Consider the following 16,082-nt stretch of genomic DNA (forward strand, 5'->3'; position numbering starts at 1 on the left):
ATATATATGTATATATATATGTATGTGTATATGTGTGTGTGTGTGTGTATTGTGTGTGTATATATATATATATATATATATATATATATATATATATATATATATATATATATATATATATATATATATATATATATATAATGTGTGTGTGTGTTAGAAGACAGCCTGGATGCACTGGTCAGGGATCGAAAGTCATTACTTTCTAGCTTAACAATTGTGACTCAAGGTTGGATGCTGCAATCATAGTTTTTTAAAAAGAAAATTTGTTTGCACTTAATAGTTTAATGTTAGAGGAGAACAGCTTTAAAAATGTGGGTTGTGCAAGCACTCCCGAAAAGCTAGGACTCGGAGAAAAGAAAGAATTCCTTTGTATCTCTTGAGCATTTATTTTAATATTGTTTCACATTACAATCGGCTCTGTATTATATGTATAAATATTGTAATTCAGTGATTTGATGGGGCAAACAAATGATCATTACACTAGCTGAAGTGCATCTTCATTATAAAGAAAGAATAGTGAGATTTCTAATGCAGAAGCAATTCTACATATTATTAATAATATTAAAACAATCTTGAATATGCAGGTTTTTGTTTTCTTTTCTGTTGTACAAAAAAAAAAAAAAACATTTCCGATCTCTATTTTTGAATTAGATGTTTGGTGTAGGAGATATCTGTATCGAATGCTATTATCTCCAAGTTGAAGCTAAATGTGTCCTTATTGTTCCACTATATACAGCTGTTAGGTAGAATAATGCTCAAACTTGGCAAATATTTGAAGCTCAGGAAAGTCTATTTAGACTTAAAGATTTAATAAAAGACCAACTTTTTCTAAACGTTGCTGTTCTGTGTAAATTGAAATAGCAGCCACTAGGGACCGATGAAGCTGGAGAATATTTCAGTGCAAGGTTGAGCAGGGCTTGCGGTCTGATGCCCTCACTGTTAATGTGAACATGCTGTGTGAAAAGTCTCTTTCAATCTATGGAGCTTTATATAAAGAGTGTCGTCAGAGAACAGACAAGACTGTCTAGGGAAATGCCTGTTTAGGGAACACATTCGTTTAATGGACTGCACTGGATCATTGTTTTTTTTTAATTGGTTTTAACAGTGCTGCAGCTCAGAGGGATGTATTTGTCTCTGGGGTTTTCTATCAGCAGAGCCATGTAACTGTGTTTCCATTTCTATTAAGACTTGTATTCACTTCTATAAAGTTTTACTCATTTCATTAACCCTTTTAGCACCTGATGTTCCTGAAAAGGAGCGCTTGATCCCCACCCCCCCCAAATAAAATGAAAGGGTTAAATATATATATATGTACTGTACCTTCAGAATTTTAGTATGCATTACTGGAGCTGTAACCTTGTTACGGATACAGTTTCACTTTATATGTTTCGCTGTGTAAACTTTTAAATAGAGGTGGCTTAGTCACACAATCTGTCCAGCATGTCTCTTCTCAACCGGTTGCAGGTTGGCATCTTGATTCCGTGTTGCATCAGAGTTCCAGGAGATTATCGGAGAGTTTAACTGTACGCTGTGCACCTCCTGGTGGTAAAGCTGGGAAATTCCTACTTTACCCCAGTGGAAAAGCATTATGTTCATCTGTTAGGGTTTTAATAGTTTAGAGCTGTTAAACATTTCACCTTTGTTGAAGAAATGCATGCAAGCTGGAGGTCAGCTGTAGTGCTGTACACAGAAGGTTGTGTGCAGTGTGAGGTCATGTATTCAGGACGTGTTCGGTCTTTTTCACGTACACATTTAATCTCATACGCATTCATGTTGCGAAGCATTCTTAAGCAACAGCACTTTGATTTAGGGGTTCTCGTCGTTGCTGTTTCGAGTGCTTACAGAAAGTCCTTTATGTTCCAGTTTGAACGTATTGGAAATTAAAAGGAATCTAACATCCCTGTCGTCCCTGCAAGTCACTTTCACTGAGAGCGAGGGTTCAGATTTTATTCTACTGCGTGTTATTTATTTTGGTGCAAAAACAGCTTGAAATATTCTAAGAAGCTTTTATTGTATTTGAAAACACGCTTATATAATGCTCAACAAATGCTGATACTTACTACAATGAAAACTTGTAAGTACAAAATGTTTTATAAACAGTTTGAAGAAACAACAAAAAAAACCTGAAACCTTTCTTGTGTAGGTTTTTTGATCTTGCTATTACAGTTCTGATTGAGGGGGGGTTCTTATACAGAGACTTGGCATAGGTAATAGATCATGTTTATTTATAGCAAGTGTCTGTTTAATGCAGCAACTCTATTAATATACTAAACACTGCCCATTGTTTTCAGTGCAGCTCATAACAGCAAACTCTCTGTATAGTGTGTATGTGTAATATATATAAAATATCACGTTCAAATAATGCCAAGCCAGCTGTGCTCCTGAAAAGATCATATTTACAAATATGATTAAAAACATACATTCATTTCATAAAAGTGTAACCCTTTGTTTTCTGGTGGCGTATTGCTTAACATCGGTGTCCGATAGTTTTTGTTTTATGCATGTTTGGTATGTGCCAGTTTATTGATGACCAGAAGTGTCATTATAGAGAAAATACTAATAACAATGTACTTCCACTTGGTTTGTTTAATTATTGGTAAATGCTGCCATTGTATCCAGGGGATACGCACACACACAATTTATCTGCTTAGTAACAAACATAAACCAAGTATAAAAATAGTGATTACATTCGAAACGGCTTGTGTATGTAGCGAAGCCGTTGTGTGACTGAATGCTGGCAGTTGCAGAAGGGGTAACACTGCACACTGCCAACTTCCTTTCAGCTGTACATGCCAGTACAAGTTGGAGGTAGGGTGTGGGTGGTTGTTTTCTCAACGGTAGGAGCACACAGTTCAGAACACTTGTAGAAACAGATTCTTTATATATATTAGTGCATTAAAATACCCTAATACAATGCAGTTTGGTACACTGTCCTCCACTGCCAGGATCAGGTGCTGCCTTACAGTCCACCTCCCTGACTCTGCTTCATGTGACCATTGTCAATGAGAGAAGGCACAAGAGCTGTCCAGTGTACAGCATGCCTGGCAGTACAAGAGCCTCTTTCCATTTGATCACTTGACAGCACCACCTTCTATCCTCGCAGGAAGTCTGGCATGCAACGACTGAGTCACGTGAGTTTCACAAGTCCCCACCTTTTCTTTCCAGTGGTGGGATGTGGTAAGTTTTCAAACAAGGTTTAAGTGGCTGCTCTTTGCTAGGCTGCTGGAGAACAGGAAGAGAAACAGAACATAGATTATTGCAGTTGTTTGTGGTGAAGTGATTTGAGCTACTGTATCAAAACAAAAAATTCATCAATGGAAAGCAGCTAGGAACTTTATATTTGTATTTCCTTCCAGTAAACAGAGGTCCTTTATAATCTTTTGGCCTATGAATATATTTTTGAATAAATAAACAGAACCATGCACCTTGCTGATTTTTGCATTGGATTTTGTTGGCTGCAGCACTGGGAGAGTTACGTTCTGTGACAGGACTGACGTCAGCGAGGACATGGGGTATGTGGGGATCTTCGGTGCAGCTACGTTTAACTTTGGCAATTCCAGCGGATAAGGAGGACCATGACGTCTCACCAGAGGCTCCTGCACATATCTTATATGATGCTGGAGAGGGAACGGTTTAAAGGGGGATTAAGTTATGTGTTGTGTTTGACTCGCAGTAGAAAGGCATTGCTCACATACAAACACTCCTAGGAAAGCTGTGTAAAAACAATTTGAACAGCATGAAATGTAGGATGGGGTTCTGATAGCATTCCTTGGCTTGGTTTTTCATTACTTTAATCAATGAGTCACTACATTTCTTTCTTTATTTGAAATGATGACATATTACTCCAATAGAAAATAAAACTGATTTTGCTAGAAGCCGGTCAGGATTTTAAAAGCTGTGTAAGCGGTTTGTCTCACCGGTTTTCTTCCTTGCCGTGCAATTCTCCAGAGGTTATCTATTGAGTTTGGGGTCCCGCTGTTCTCACCCTGCTGCACGGCTCCGATCGCACGCCGCAGTGTGGCAGCTTGTTTCTCTGCCACCCTGTGAGGGACGGGAAACAAGACAGAGACTGTAATGCGCCCAGTCAGTGCCAGCAACTCATGACAGTGACTGTGTCGTGCTCCCAGCAGGTGCCTCTCTGCCCTTTCATCAGGTAAAAAAAAAAGAATCCTCAGATGATTTGTTAACTGCAATCTAAATACATTTCTGTGATGGCTGAAGCCCTCCAGTGATCCATTGGGCTTCTTCAATGCATTGTTTCAATTTACCTCGGGGGGGGGTCTCTACTGTGCAGACCTCTATGACGGTTTCTGAGATGCACTGTAGTCTATTCTACTAAAGTGATGCTGCCAGACTAATCTGATCTGTAGCCTCTCAGCTGGATTGATCGAGCTGCTATGTTGTCAGTATGAATACCGCTGCTCCGTTAGGCTGCATCGTGAGAAGTGCTTTCAATATGCAGACAGCTCAGCACATTGCATGTTGTGTTGAGTGTATGTATAGAGCTTATCTCAACACTTCAGAACAAGTATAACACCTTTGGTATGCTTTCCTTAATCACAAAGCCAGCTACCTGAGAGGCCTGTGCTACATTAGCACTTTGCTGCTTCAGTTTTGCACGAAAGGCTCCCCTACCTGAGCTCTTTGAAGTAAGGGTGCTGCAGCGCTGCCTTGCTGCTGGTCCTCTCCTCCGGCTCGTACTGCAGCATCTCGTACATCAGCGACAGGCTCTCGGAGCTGCTGCGGGGAATCAGACGGGAGATCCCAGAGCCTTTCTTTGGAGGGAAGTCAAAGCGCATTGCTCTGGACCTGGGAATGAAATTCAATCAGCATAACAGAATGAAGATAACAGACTGAGTGGAACGATTCGCGGATTTAGGCTGTAACATTCGCTGATGCCACACCTGCAACAACTTTGAGCTTTTTGACAAAAGGGCTCCTGTAGTAACACTTAGTGGCAGTAATACATTGTTGCAGATTCATAAACACACCATGCAGAGGGTTACAGGGTTCATTCTGGGTTCAGGAATGCATTTCCTTTTTCAAAGTGCATTTTCATTGCTGGTAGAAGATGATGTTGAGTTCTGCCATTGTGTGACATGTTTCACAGCTAAAAACAATCCTTTACATTTGAATGAATAAATATAAGCAGCACACTTACTGCTTAAACTTCCTTAAAACAGCACCATCAGGAGTGCCAAGGACATCATGGATCCTGGAAATCTGATCTAGCTCATTGGACCCAGGAAAAAGTGGATTTAGGCTGTGAAGGAAAAATGTATAAGAGCTCAAAGCACTGAGCAGGTCAGTATAATAAACAACACTATTCAATCTGTTCTTGTACTTTTATGTAAGGAAAGATCACATGCAAACTCATGCATTGCACTGTACGCCAGAGTACTTGTGCTGTAATGACCGTGTCCCTAGGTACCTGACGATCTCAAAGAAGACGCAACCAGCGCTCCAGATGTCCATTTTGTAGCTGTAATGCCCATCTGTAAGGAGGCACTCAGGAGCGCGGTACCAGCGGGTGGAAATGTACTCTGTGTATGGAGGCTTCGAGTACACACTCCTGCAGGAGCCGAAATCAGCCAGCTTCAGCACGTCTCTCTGCAGAGTATGAGAAGGGCTGTGTTAGATCCCCACTCCTCCTCATCATGGAGACAGTGCAGGAGATACCAGCTAATACGTGGCTATGTGTGTGGCATGTCTGTGCAGGGAAGTGGTACAGTTATTATTTACCCTGATCAAGATGTTTTCTGGCTTCACGTCTCGGTGAAAGATTCCGTTTCTGCAACAAGAAAGCAAACAAAAAGTTTTTATTTTATTAAAAAAAAAAACTACTTGTAATTTTCTTAAGTTCATTAAAACACTCATAAACTAAAGCTATATTTCACAGGTCACTTGAAATATTAACTAAAAGTACACATTAAGCACAACCTTGAGTACATAATCGCTGAGTAAACATGCTTGCTGGTTCTGTTTGTTTATTCAGTTAACTAGGGCATGCGAGCTGGGCATCTTGTTTCCAAGGGACACATGGAGAGAAACAATAGAGCCAGAACTGCAGCTGCAGTGCTCTGAGCTGCACACACACAAGAACAGTGTACAGATGGACAGATCTCTCATATTGGGGGCCAGTCTGCCAGGTTGTCCTCTCATGAAAATGACTGTACAGAGGTTTTAATACAGTATATAGTGAAGACTAAAAATCTGCTTAGAAACTGTGAGCTGCTTCTGCAGATAACGCCTGTTTAATGCAGTAATGCAAGCAAAGACTTACTCTTTCAAATAGGAACATCCTGGCAGAGAATCCCTATTTCCTGTTCCGAGTTCAGGAGAGAAGGCTCCCTTCCTCCCTAAAATAATTTCGCTCCGTACTTACCTGTGCATGTGATCCAGAGACTTACACAGCTGGTACATATAACTCTTTATTTTATTTTCAGGTAAAGGATCCCTTCGTCCTGCAATTACAAGGGAAGGCTGTAATACTTGATTATGTGTCAATGTAGAGACTCTTATTTCTTCACAATTTAAAAATCGAATCTACACATCACCTGTGTAAGGCTCTAATGCTGTGGGCTCACTCTCATTCTACAATGCTATGTAAAGCTCTAATGCTGTGGGCTCTCTCTCTCATTCTCCAATGCTGTGTAAGGCTCTAATGCTGTGGGCTCTCATTCTACAATGCTATGTAAAGCTCTAATGCTGTGGGCTCTCTCTCATTCTCCAATGCTGTGTAAGGCTCTAATGCTGTGGGATCTCTCTCTCATTCTCCAATACTGTGTAAGGCTCTACTGCTGTGGGCTCATTCTCATTCTGCAATGCTGTGGGCTCTCTCTCATTCTCCAATGCTGTTTCTGCTGATATACCAACAGCACAGCCCCTGAAAGCAATCTTTAACAAGCACACCATAAAACAGAAATGCAAGATTCACAGCAAACCCATACTGACCTCGTATTAACTCATAGACGTTCATCTCCATGAGCTCGCATATTAGAGAGAGGGAGCCCGTCTTTCTATCGCTAAACACAAAGAAAGCAGTGATTCAGAGAGTCCCATTGAATTCATGCAAAGTGCACCTCATTGAAAAGGAAGCTTGCTGTTAATTACATTATGCAAAGAAGCAGTGCTGGGACCAATGTTCAAATTGAAATAGTCCAACAAACGCTGTAACCCTAGCAGGACATGGTACATGGAGCAGATGAGCGACAGCAAACAGAAACGCCATCGTTAGTTAACTATCCAGACTCTTCACTATAAACAGGAACGCATGTATGTCTGTGTGCAGTATTCACATAGTGAGAGCAGACAGACGTGCTTATCATGTTCTTGTCATTGAAGGAATATTGAATGTGACTCGATCAGGTCAGCGAGACAGGGCATGTGCTGAAAAAGAAAGACGTGAACTGTTTCACGATCATGTGACATGCCAAGACCTTCTCCAGGGAACTTTACCAGTCGGAGACGCTGGAGAGTGAAGAGAACAGACCGATACAAAATGCATGAGCTAACCAAATGAACACGAGTGTGCAGCACAATGAGCCAGATTCTCAAAGTGATTTACTTCAATCATCACTAGCAAAAAAACTAAAAAAATCCTGAGAGAACAAAATAATGAGAAGAATAACAAACAAGTGAAGAGCCTTCAGTGAAATACTTCAATGTTTATTAAACCCACCTGCTCTGAGGAGCACAGTTACTGTGGGCTAAGTAGTGGCTTCTGTTGCATGTGAGTGTGTCCACTCAGGGTCAACTCTCTAAGTAATCTCTAAGTTACAAAGTAACCCGCATGACGACTGTGGAGCTAAAAGCTCTCCCTTGTAAGTGTGTTGTAAAGAGTTCCAGTTCAGCCCTGGGGAGCAGATGCACTTACTGAAGCACCTCCTGCAGCTGGAGGATATTAGGATGAGGGCTCAGTCTCCTCATGGCTTGGATTTCACGCAGGTTGTTCACTTGCTCTGTGCTGAAGGACATGTGTTAAATAAAAACAACACTGAATTAATGAATTAATAAATACATACATGCATGCCCAGGCCTCTGATCATAACAATATGAAATACAGGGTACTGGACACCCTGACAAAAGGATATGTAACAACTGTTTTAAGGAAGGTTAAGTTAAACATTTTATTATTATTATTATTATTATTATTATTATTATTATTATTATTATTAATATAATAAAATAAATAATAATAATAATTACAGCACTTAGTTAATAAAACCTTTTTTTACTGTTTTATAAATGGTTTTGCTTTTACAAAGCGCTGTTTAACCTAAGATACATTTTAGAAGCACTTGCGATAAAGAATTCTGTGACCAGAGCCCAGGGTTTCGATACCAGGCTGTCTTCGTGTCTCTGATAATCACAAGAGAAATGAGCAATGAATCAATGACAGGAACTCTGACAGAAACAAACGCGAGCAAGAGACAGTTAAAGCTGCAATGAGAAGACACTGCGTTAACTACACATCCCTCTCCAAACCCTAAAAATGAAGCACGACATCTTTTACATCGCTAAAAGTTAAAGAGAAATCTTTATTTTTTTTTTTTTTTGGTTTGCTTGTTTCTTTTTTCCTGTTGTTAAAACATACCTCTCAAAGCGCTGCTTCATCTTTTTGCACGCGTAATAACCCCCGTCTTGGAGACTCTGCGCCTTGACCACTTCGGAAAACGTGCCTTCGCCGATTTTACCGATTATTCTGTATTCTGTAAAAAGAAAGAAAAAATGAACCCAAACGCGCCCAAGATACCGACTGGGATTGCTTAAACTGGTCTAAACAAGCAGCGCAGGTGACAATAATAATGCCTTGCCTCTAAACATTACTACACTGCAACTATCACGCACAGGATATGCACAACTTACTATCCATCCCTGCCTTTCATCTGCACTAGCGCCGTTTAAATGAAGAGGGCCCGTATCATCGTGTCGACAGCAAACACAGAGCTTCATCGTTTCATTTGCCACAGCTGAAAATGACTTATCAAACTACTGGACTGTGTTTCCTCGCTGTCTTCTTCATTTCATTTCCACGCACGCACTCGCCATGTTGTAACTGTCTCCTTGGTAACCAGGCACGCTTCAACTTCGACCTCTTCAGCAAAGTGCTCAAATGCAGTCACGTCATCCAAGTAGCACGGGCTTCTATCGTGATGTCAGTGGTGGGGAGCAGCTGTGATGTAACTGACTTGTATCGTGATGTCAGTGGTGGGGAGCAGCTGTGATGTAACCGACTTGTATCGTGATGTCAGTGGTGGGGAGCAGCTGTGATGTAACCGACTTGTATCGTGATGTCAGTGGTGGGGAGCAGCTGTGATGTAACCGACTTGTATCGTGATGTCAGTGGTGGGGAGCAGCTGTGATGTAACCGACTTGTATCGTGATGTCAGTGGTGGGGAGCAGCTGTCCGACTCTCGGGTTCTGTTCAGGATCGTTTTCTTCATTGCTGTATCGGTAATGCTGGTTTATCTTTAACTATATGCCGTTTGCTGAAAGTGCGTGTTTGCTTTGAAGATTAAAATGCATTGGCAAAGAATCATTAAAGCTGCTGGTAACAATAATTTAAATTAAATCCAACAATGTAAGCATGCCTTTACTTTCAACCTGCAGCCAAACAGACTTGAAATCTGTTCTCCCCATATCGCTATAACATGGACGGGACTTGACTGAAAAAAACAAAGTAATGCCATTGCCAACCGCTAATGACACTCGCGAAAGTAATGCCACTGCCAACCGCTAATGACACTCGCGAAAGTAATGCCATTGCCAACCGCTAATGACACTCGCGAAAGTAATGCCATTGCCAACCGCTAATGACACTCGCGAAAGTAATGCCATTGCCAACCGCTAATGACACTCGCGAAAGTAATGCCACTGCCAACCGCTAATGACACTCGCGAAAGTAATGCCATTGCCAACCGCTAATGACACTCGCGAAAGTAATGCCATTGCCTCCGCTAATGACACTCGCGAAAGTAATGCCACTGCCAACCGCTAATGACACTCGCGAAAGTAATGCCATTGCCTCCGCTAATGACACTCGCGAAAGTAATGCCATTGCCAACCGCTAATGACACTCGCGAAAGTAATGCCATTGCCAACCGCTAATGACACTCGCGAAAGTAATGCCATTGCCAACCGCTAATGACACTCGCGAAAGTAATGCCACTGCCAACCGCTAATGACACTCGCGAAAGTAATGCCACTGCCAACCGCTAATGACACTCGCGAAAGTAATGCCACTGCCAACCGCTAATGACACTCGCGAAAGTAATGCCACTGCCAACCGCTAATGACACTCGCGAAAGTAATGCCACTGCCAACCGCTAATGACACTCGCGAAAGTAATGCCATTGCCAACCGCTAATGACACTCGCGAAAGTAATGCCATTGCCAACCGCTAATGACACTCGCGAAAGTAATGCCACTGCCTCCGCTAATGACACTCGCGAAAGTAATGCCATTGCCAACCGCTAATGACACTCGCGAAAGTAATGCCACTGCCAACCGCTAATGACACTCGCGAAAGTAATGCCATTGCCAACCGCTAATGACACTCGCGAAAGTAATGCCACTGCCAACCGCTAATGACACTCGCGAAAGTAATGCCACTGCCAACCGCTAATGACACTCGCGAAAGTAATGCCACTGCCTCCGCTAATGACACTCGCGAAAGTAATGCCATTGCCAACCGCTAATGACACTCGCGAAAGTAATGCCACTGCCAACCGCTAATGACACTCGCGAAAGTAATGCCATTGCCAACCGCTAATGACACTCGCGAAAGTAATGCCACTGCCAACCGCTAATGACACTCGCGAAAGTAATGCCACTGCCAACCGCTAATGACACTCGCGAAAGTAATGCCACTGCCAACCGCTAATGACACTCGCGAAAGTAATGCCACTGCCAACCGCTAATGACACTCGCGAAAGTAATGCCACTGCCAACCGCTAATGACACTCGCGAAAGTAATGCCACTGCCTCCGCTAATGACACTCGCGAAAGTAATGCCACTGCCAACCGCTAATGACACTCGCGAAAGTAATGCCACTGCCAACCGCTAATGACACTCGCGAAAGTAATGCCATTGCCAACCGCTAATGACACTCGCGAAAGTAATGCCACTGCCAACCGCTAATGACACTCGCGAAAGTAATGCCACTGCCAACCGCTAATGACACTCGCGAAAGTAATGCCATTGCCAACCGCTAATGACACTCGCGAAAGTAATGCCACTGCCTCCGCTAATGACACTCGCGAAAGTAATGCCATTGCCTCCGCTAATGACACTCGCGAAAGTAATGCCACTGCCAACCGCTAATGACACTCGCGAAAGTAATGCCACTGCCAACCGCTAATGACACTCGCGAAAGTAATGCCACTGCCAACCGCTAATGACACTCGCGAAAGTAATGCCATTGCCAACCGCTAATGACACTCGCGAAAGTAATGCCACTGCCAACCGCTAATGACACTCGCGAAAGTAATGCCACTGCCAACCGCTAATGACACTCGCGAAAGTAATGCCACTGCCAACCGCTAATGACACTCGCGAAAGTAATGCCATTGCCAACCGCTAATGACACTCGCGAAAGTAATGCCATTGCCAACCGCTAATGACACTCGCGAAAGTAATGCCATTGCCAACCGCTAATGACACTCGCGAAAGTAATGCCATTGCCAACCGATAATGACACTCGCGAAAGTAATGCCATTGCCAACCGCTAATGACACTCGCGAAAGTAATGCCATTGCCAACCGCTAATGACACTCGCGAAAGTAATGCCACTGCCTCCGCTAATGACACTCGCGAAAGTAATGCCACTGCCAACCGCTAATGCCGAAAGTAATGCCACTGCCTCCGCTAATGACACTCGCGAAAGTAATGCCATTGCCAACCGCTAATGACACTCGCGAAAGTAATGCCATTGCCAACCGCTAATGACACTCGCGAAAGTAATGCCACTGCCTCCGCTAATGACACTCGCGAAAGTAATGCCACTGCCAACCGCTAATGACACTCGCGAAAGTAATGCCACTGCCTCCGCTAATGACACTCGCGAAAGTAATGCCACTGCCTCCGCTAATGACACTCGCGAAAGTAATGCCACTGCCTCCGCTAATGACACTCGCGAAAGTAATGCCATTGCCAACCGCTAATGACACTCGCGAAAGTAATGCCACTGCCAACCGCTAATGACACTCGCGAAAGTAATGCCACTGCCAACCGCTAATGACACTCGCGAAAGTAATGCCATTGCCAACCGCTAATGACACTCGCGAAAGTAATGCCATTGCCAACCGCTAATGACACTCGCGAAAGTAATGCCACTGCCAACCGCTAATGACACTCGCGAAAGTAATGCCACTGCCAACCGCTAATGACACTCGCGAAAGTAATGCCACTGCCTCCGCTAATGACACTCGCGAAAGTAATGCCATTGCCAACCGCTAATGACACTCGCGAAAGTAATGCCATTGCCAACCGCTAATGACACTCGCGAAAGTAATGCCACTGCCTCCGCTAATGACACTCGCGAAAGTAATGCCACTGCCTCCGCTAATGACACTCGCGAAAGTAATGCCATTGCCAACCGCTAATGACACTCGCGAAAGTAATGCCATTGCCTCCGCTAATGACACTCGCGAAAGTAATGCCACTGCCTCCGCTAATGACACTCGCGAAAGTAATGCCACTGCCAACCGCTAATGACACTCGCGAAAGTAATGCCATTGCCAACCGCTAATGACACTCGCGAAAGTAATGCCACTGCCTCCGCTAATGACACTCGCGAAAGTAATGCCACTGCCTCCGCTAATGACACTCGCGAAAGTAATGCCACTGCCTCCGCTAATGACACTCGCGAAAGTAATGCCACTGCCTCCGCTAATGACACTCGCGAAAGTAATGCCACTGCCAACCGCTAATGACACTCGCGAAAGTAATGCCACTGCCTCCGCTAATGACACTCGCGAAAGTAATGCCACTGCCTCCGCTAATGACACTCGCGAAAGTAATGCCACTGCCAACCGCTAATGACACTCGCGAAAGTAATGCCACTGCCTCCGCTAATGACACTCGCGAAAGTAATGCCACTGCCTCCGCTAATGACACTCGCGAAAGTAATGCCACTGCCAACCGCTAATGACACTCGCGAAAGTAATGCCACTGCCTCCGCTAATGACACTCGCGAAAGTAATGCCACTGCCTCCGCTAATGACACTCGCGAAAGTAATGCCACTGCCAACCGCTAATGACACTCGCGAAAGTAATGCCACTGCCAACCGCTAATGACACTCGCGAAAGTAATGCCACTGCCTCCGCTAATGACACTCGCGAAAGTAATGCCATTGCCAACCGCTAATGACACTCGCGAAAGTAATGCCATTGCCAACCGCTAATGACACTCGCGAAAGTAATGCCACTGCCTCCGCTAATGACACTCGCGAAAGTAATGCCATTGCCTCCGCTAATGACACTCGCGAAAGTAATGCCATTGCCTCCGCTAATGACACTCGCGAAAGTAATGCCACTGCCAACCGCTAATGACACTCGCGAAAGTAATGCCACTGCCTCCGCTAATGACACTCGCGAAAGTAATGCCATTGCCAACCGCTAATGACACTCGCGAAAGTAATGCCACTGCCTCCGCTAATGACACTCGCGAAAGTAATGCCACTGCCAACCGCTAATGACACTCAGCCACTTCAACAACACGTGTTGTTTTCGGTTGCCATGGTGATAAATAAGCGCTCACCTCTGTTCCGGAGAATATTGGTTAGATTAGTAAATTCTTTGTTTTGCATGCGTCGGAGTTTTTCGGGATAATGTCCATACTTCATCAAATCCACAAGGTCAGCCATGATTAAAAAAAAAAAAAAAAAAAAAAAAAAGATATATTTTATAATTATTAATATTAATTTTCCGAATTCTGGTTATGGGCGTCGTTCATTTCTCTTATATTCCACGTTTTAAATGGACTCTTCGTTTCTTCAGAATACCCACAATTAAATGAACTGCGTTTTAATATTAGTTAAAAACAGACAGTTGAACGCGTATGGGATTCAGGCGATATTGTGCGCTCTAACAGAAATGGGATCGTTTCACTGTACTGCTGGAGAGCTGCTCTGTACCAGAGTAAACACACGCCCTCGGGCACCAGGCAGCGATGACGAGCGTCACTATTACATAAAGCTCGTAGTATTTTGCTGCGTGCTGTCTCTCTGAACACCTTGCTGCAGGTAAGAAAAGCTTAAAACAACACCTCTTATAATATGCAGGTGTGCAGCAGGCGCGGGGGCGCAAACCGCCCTCTCTGTGCAACGAGTTTCGAGTTTTGTGGAGGACTGTGGCTGGGACACGTGTGCAGTCCAGCCCCGATGACAGTGTAATCATCTACGGCTGCTAAGGAATAAAATACATGAATGAATGTAAATAAACATGTCTAGTGGACTGGCGCTTGCGGAAGCCACGTTTGCACCCCTGTTACTAACTCATTAGAAATCACAAAAACCGTGATTCCTCTAACACGTATTAGTATTAGTGATAATAATAATAGTGACAATAATAATAATTGTAACGTAATTAATTCGGCTGTAGTGTTGAGCACCAGACAACTCCAACTACAAACATTCCTCCTCTGTCTGCAGTACTGCTGTGTGTCCACCAGAGGGGGCAGTGCGCCTCAGTGGCTGCCCGTCTGCGCTGCAATGTACTGTGCGCAGTGTGTGTTAATGTCCAGCAGAGGGGGCAGTGCGCCTCAGTGGCTGCCCGTCTGCGCTGCGATGTACTGTGCGCAGCGTGTGTTAATGTCCAGCAGAGGGGGCAGTGCGCCTCAGTGGCTGCCCGTCTGCGCTGCGATGTACTGTGCGCAGCGTGTGTTAATGTCCACCAGAGGGGGCAGTGCGCCTCAGTGGCTGCCCGTCTGCGCTGCGATGTACTGTGCGCAGCGTGTGTTAATGTCCAGCAGAGGGGGCAGTGCGCCTCAGTGGCTGCCCGTCTGCGCTGCGATGTACTGTGCGCAGCGTGTGTTAATGTCCAGCAGAGGGGGCAGTGCGCCTCAGTGGCTGCCCGTCTGCGCTGCGATGTACTGTGCGCAGCGTGTGTTAATGTCCACCAGAGGGGGCAGTGCGCCTCAGTGGCTGCCCGTCTGCGCTGCGATGTACTGTGCGCAGCGTGTGTTAACTGTGCGCAGTGTGTGTTAATGTCCACCAGAGGGGGCAGTGCGCCTCAGTGGCTGCCCGTCTGCGCTGCGATGTACTGTGCGCAGCGTGTGTTAATGTCCACCAGAGGGGGCAGTGCGCCTCAGTGGCTGCCCGTCTGCGCTGCGATGTACTGTGCGCAGCGTGTGTTAATGTCCAGCAGAGGGGGCAGTGCGCCTCAGTGGCTGCCCGTCTGCGCTGCGATGTACTGTGCGCAGCGTGTGTTAATGTCCAGCAGAGGGGGCAGTGCGCCTCAGTGGCTGCCCGTCTGCGCTGCGATGTACTGTGCGCAGCGTGTGTTAATGTCCAGCAGAGGGGGCAGTGCGCCTCAGTGGCTGCCCGTCTGCGCTGCGATGTACTGTGCGCAGTGTGTGTTAATGTCCAGCAGAGGGGGCAGTGCGCCTCAGTGGCTGCCCGTCTGCGCTGCGATGTACTGTGCGCAGCGTGTGTTAATGTCCAGCAGAGGGGGCAGTGCGCCTCAGTGGCTGCCCGTCTGCGCTGCAATGTACTGTGCGCAGTGTGTGTTAATGTCCAGCAGAGGGGGCAGTGCGCCTCAGTGGCTGCCCGTCTGCGCTGCGATGTACTGTGCGCAGCGTGTGTTAATGTCCAGCAGAGGGGGCAGTGCGCCTATATCTCCGATATAAAAGAGTTAACATTTAATTTGTTTAGCCAGAAACGGTTTGTTAAATGTTCAGATAACACAAAGCACTGATCAAACACAGTCATGGGCAGTAGATTGCTATTCGGTGCAGTTTGTACAGTACTGTGCGCTAATCTCGACAAAACACAATCGCTTCCTTATGTTCTTCATTACGGCTCCACACTCCAGCGGAGACTCTGTCTGGAGCCTTAATGGCGTTCTGCCACCTAGCGAT

At 45.0% G+C, this 16,082-nt stretch overlaps 1 protein-coding gene across 4 annotated transcripts; it reads right to left on the minus strand.

The window, feature by feature from the left end:
• Positions 1–114: 114 nt before the first annotated feature.
• LOC121330421 (MAPK/MAK/MRK overlapping kinase-like) lies at positions 115–14,197 on the minus strand. 4 transcript variants are annotated; one of them, XM_041276938.1, is made up of 12 exons: positions 13,764–14,180; positions 8,597–8,711; positions 7,877–7,966; positions 6,955–7,025; positions 6,386–6,464; positions 5,743–5,791; positions 5,432–5,610; positions 5,162–5,263; positions 4,636–4,809; positions 3,918–4,041; positions 3,426–3,617; positions 116–3,219 (listed from the first exon to the last, which is right to left on the minus strand). In XM_041276938.1, the coding sequence occupies exons 1-12, from the start codon at positions 13,867–13,869 to the stop codon at positions 3,139–3,141; spliced, it is 1,362 nt and encodes a 453-aa protein (XP_041132872.1). In that variant the 5' UTR covers positions 13,870–14,180; the 3' UTR covers positions 116–3,138. The 4 variants fall into 4 exon arrangements, with proteins under 4 accessions (XP_041132874.1, XP_041132872.1, XP_041132871.1 ...); XM_041276937.1 differs by having other exon boundaries at positions 117–3,222; positions 13,764–14,172; XM_041276939.1 differs by lacking the exon at positions 13,764–14,180 and adding an exon at positions 8,869–9,066 and having other exon boundaries at positions 118–3,222.
• Between the last annotated feature and the right edge of the window lie 1,885 nt (positions 14,198–16,082).

This window comes from Polyodon spathula, chromosome 17 (assembly GCF_017654505.1).
Source record: "Polyodon spathula isolate WHYD16114869_AA chromosome 17, ASM1765450v1, whole genome shotgun sequence".
Taxonomy (NCBI): domain Eukaryota; kingdom Metazoa; phylum Chordata; class Actinopteri; order Acipenseriformes; family Polyodontidae; genus Polyodon; species Polyodon spathula.